The 2,942-nt window shown below is 44.9% G+C and overlaps 1 protein-coding gene across 1 annotated transcript; it reads left to right on the top strand.

Annotated features, from left to right (window-relative positions):
* The first annotated feature begins 406 nt into the window (after positions 1-406).
* LOC147110469 (hemoglobin subunit alpha) lies at positions 407-1,792 on the top strand. The gene is made up of 3 exons (XM_086000467.1): positions 407-565; positions 927-1,134; positions 1,425-1,792. The coding sequence occupies exons 1-3, from the start codon at positions 471-473 to the stop codon at positions 1,548-1,550; spliced, it is 429 nt and encodes a 142-aa protein (XP_085856593.1). The 5' UTR covers positions 407-470; the 3' UTR covers positions 1,551-1,792.
* Positions 1,793-2,942: the final 1,150 nt, after the last annotated feature.

Genomic DNA, 2,942 nt, shown 5'->3' on the forward strand with positions numbered 1-2,942 from the left:
AATCATTTGCATAAAATTAATACTCTGTGTAACTTCAAACATTGCAATTAACTGTTCGGCATAATCAGCTTTAACTCAATGCTCATAAGATCCCTTTTGCTACACATACTGTATTTGAATTAGCCTATTACAATATATTTATTAAGTATTCATGTTACTAACTAATCTAAACCATTGTGAGTGTGTTTCAAGTGAAATGTGCGGGAGGTGGAGTTTGGCAGCTTTTCTCAAACAGGCTAATCTTTGCTAACAGTTGTAAGTGAAACAGATGATTGGCTTTTCACTCGGCGTTGCCTCTTATCGTTACATTTCCGATAAATCCAACAGAATTTGAATAGAGACCGGCAACCAATCGGACAAGTGCGGACAGACGGGCGGGTCTACGAGAAATGCAATAAAAACAGGAGACAACCAGCCACAGGCATCTCGGATGTGCTGAGAAAACTGAAAGAGTGACAAGACCTGCAACCATGCCGCTCTCTGCTGCCGACAAAACCATCATAAAGCATTTAACCGGCTCAGTCAGAACTAACGCTGAAGCATGGGGTGCAGAATCTTTGGCCAGGTAATTTAGATTTACATTATGTTAAAAGTACTTTAAGCAAGAATCTATGGGCAAGAATATTTTATTTGGATTGCCCTGGAATAGTGAGACAACTAATATGCGTGCAATGACATTCTCTACATAGAATCAAAGATTTTCTAAAGCAGTGTGATTGGTGGTCAGAGAATAACCACATGTAATGCTAGGTGAGATTCTGATGCTTCCGTATGTTCATCAGCAGTTGATTTGTATTCCAGAGTAAACTTTAAATATGGAAATCCGAGTAATGGGTTTGGCTTGGGTTGTGTATTGGTGGTTTAAGAAGATAGAATAATGTTTTTAAAAAGACAGAATAATGTTTTTACTTTCCATGTTCCTGAAGGTTGTTTGCAACCTCGCCGTCAACCAAGACCTACTTCTCTAAATTCAATGACTTCACGGCCAATGGTAAAAGAGTCAAAATCCATGGTGGGAAGGTACTGAATGCTGTGGCAGATGTGACTGACCACTTGGACAACATTGCTGGGCATCTGGAACCTCTTGCTGTGCTACATGGGACAACTCTTCTTGTGGATCCTCACAACTTCCCAGTAAGTAATTGTTGAATCAATTCTTACCCGTCTCCATTTCCCCAAACTCTGATGTGATCAGAACAGTAACTGTGCACATTTAGATCGATTTATTGAAATTACATGAAATGTCAGTCTGAAAATGCAACCACGTTCACGTTTACTGGTTAGCGGGGAATATTTTGGCCCTGTACACATAATTTAAGGTGGTAGTAAAAGTACAAATGACCAGCACTCATTTAACATTTAAAATAATGTGTTGTGAATATTAGTGGGAACACCTTCCAACTGATTTTTTTTTGTCTTTGCAGCTGATTTCCCAAAGTATCCTGGTAACCTTGGCCGCCCACCTGTCGGATTTCACACCTGAAACCCACTTGGCGTTGGACAAATTCCTTGACGAAGTGGCAAAAGCATTGAGCTCTCACTACCGTTGAAAATGCAGCCAAGAAATTGCGGTCGAAAGCAGCTGGATCATCATCCTTTAAACTTCATGTGCGCGTTTCCTCAAACTGCTTGGCAATAAATCGTTATTCTCAAATACACTTGTTTTTGCTGTAGCTCGCACTGTTTAATCCAGTTTTCATATTTCATCATTGAATAATTTTCCATTTCTAATTGTTAAACTGCTTCAACCGAAATTGCAACTGAGGAAAAATAAAGATTTCCTTTCATCAATGCTGTGTAGTCTGCTGTGGATCATTTACACAAACACACTTCATTTAAGAATTAAAAACTGCCAGACATGTAGAAATAATAATAAATTTAGAAACTGACCCACCAGTCAGAAGTTTGACCCGAAACGTTGGCCTAGAAATTGGGTTTTGGCTTAGCCAGGGCTTTAGCGCTGGAAATTAGTGCCGGCGCTAAGTCCCCTGCGCGCGCCAAAAATTCAGTGGCGCCGCGCCCAAACGGCTGCTGGCGCTACTGAAGGGTCTTAGCGCCTGGAAAAGGGTGCTAACTGCCGTTTCGCGCCGCAATTCCGGCGCTGCGGCACCCGATGCGGTGCGGCAGGCTGGGGAAGTGCAGGCCTCCTCCTTCCGTTAAGGAGGAGCTGCCTGCACCCGGCCGCGGCCTGCGCAAATCTGCTTAAAAATGAGCCCGGCACCTCGGACAAGTGCCGGGCTTGCATCTGTTCCGAGGGGGGGGGGGGAGAGAAGTCCGGGGAGGGAGCTGCGGGCAGGCGGCCGGCGGGAAAGCGGCCGGCCGCCGCGGGGCCTTTAATGCGCCGGCGCTAACTGTAGTAAGGCACCTCTGACAAAACGCTGGTTGCGGCTGCCACGGGCGAGGCGGCCGCAACTCAATTTCGGAGTTCGGGCGGGTTACCATGGCAACCGGGACGCTGCGCACACCGATGACGTCATCTGTGCCGGCGCAGCGCTACCGGAGCAACGCCGATTTAGGGCCCCAGGGAATTTCACTACTGGCCATAACTCCGGCGCAAGGCCCTCTAGCGCCTCAAATGAGGCGCTAAGGCTACTGAATTTTCAGCCGAAAGACTCTATTTTCTCTCCACGGATGTTGCCTGGCCTGCTGAGTTTTTCCAGCATTTTCTGTTGTTATTTCGGATTTCCAGCATCTGCAGTATTTTGCTATCATATCTATTACCAAGACTGCTTAGATTCAAGTTTAAATGTTAGCTCACCTGGTTAAATAACTCCGGCATTTAAATCCCATGCTGGATAGCAGACAGGGAACACATTTGTGCACTTTTATCATTCTCAAGATCATTATGGTTAAGGGAAGTTATTGGATCCATCTCGAATCCTCCCATTGCAAGATCCAATTAGTTCTCAATTGATTCCTGGGTTTCCTTCTTCATTACTCTC

The sequence above is a fragment of the Somniosus microcephalus genome, chromosome 11 (assembly GCF_052327205.1).
Source record: "Somniosus microcephalus isolate GS21.2 chromosome 11, FLI_Smic_1.0, whole genome shotgun sequence".
NCBI lineage: Eukaryota > Metazoa > Chordata > Chondrichthyes > Squaliformes > Somniosidae > Somniosus > Somniosus microcephalus.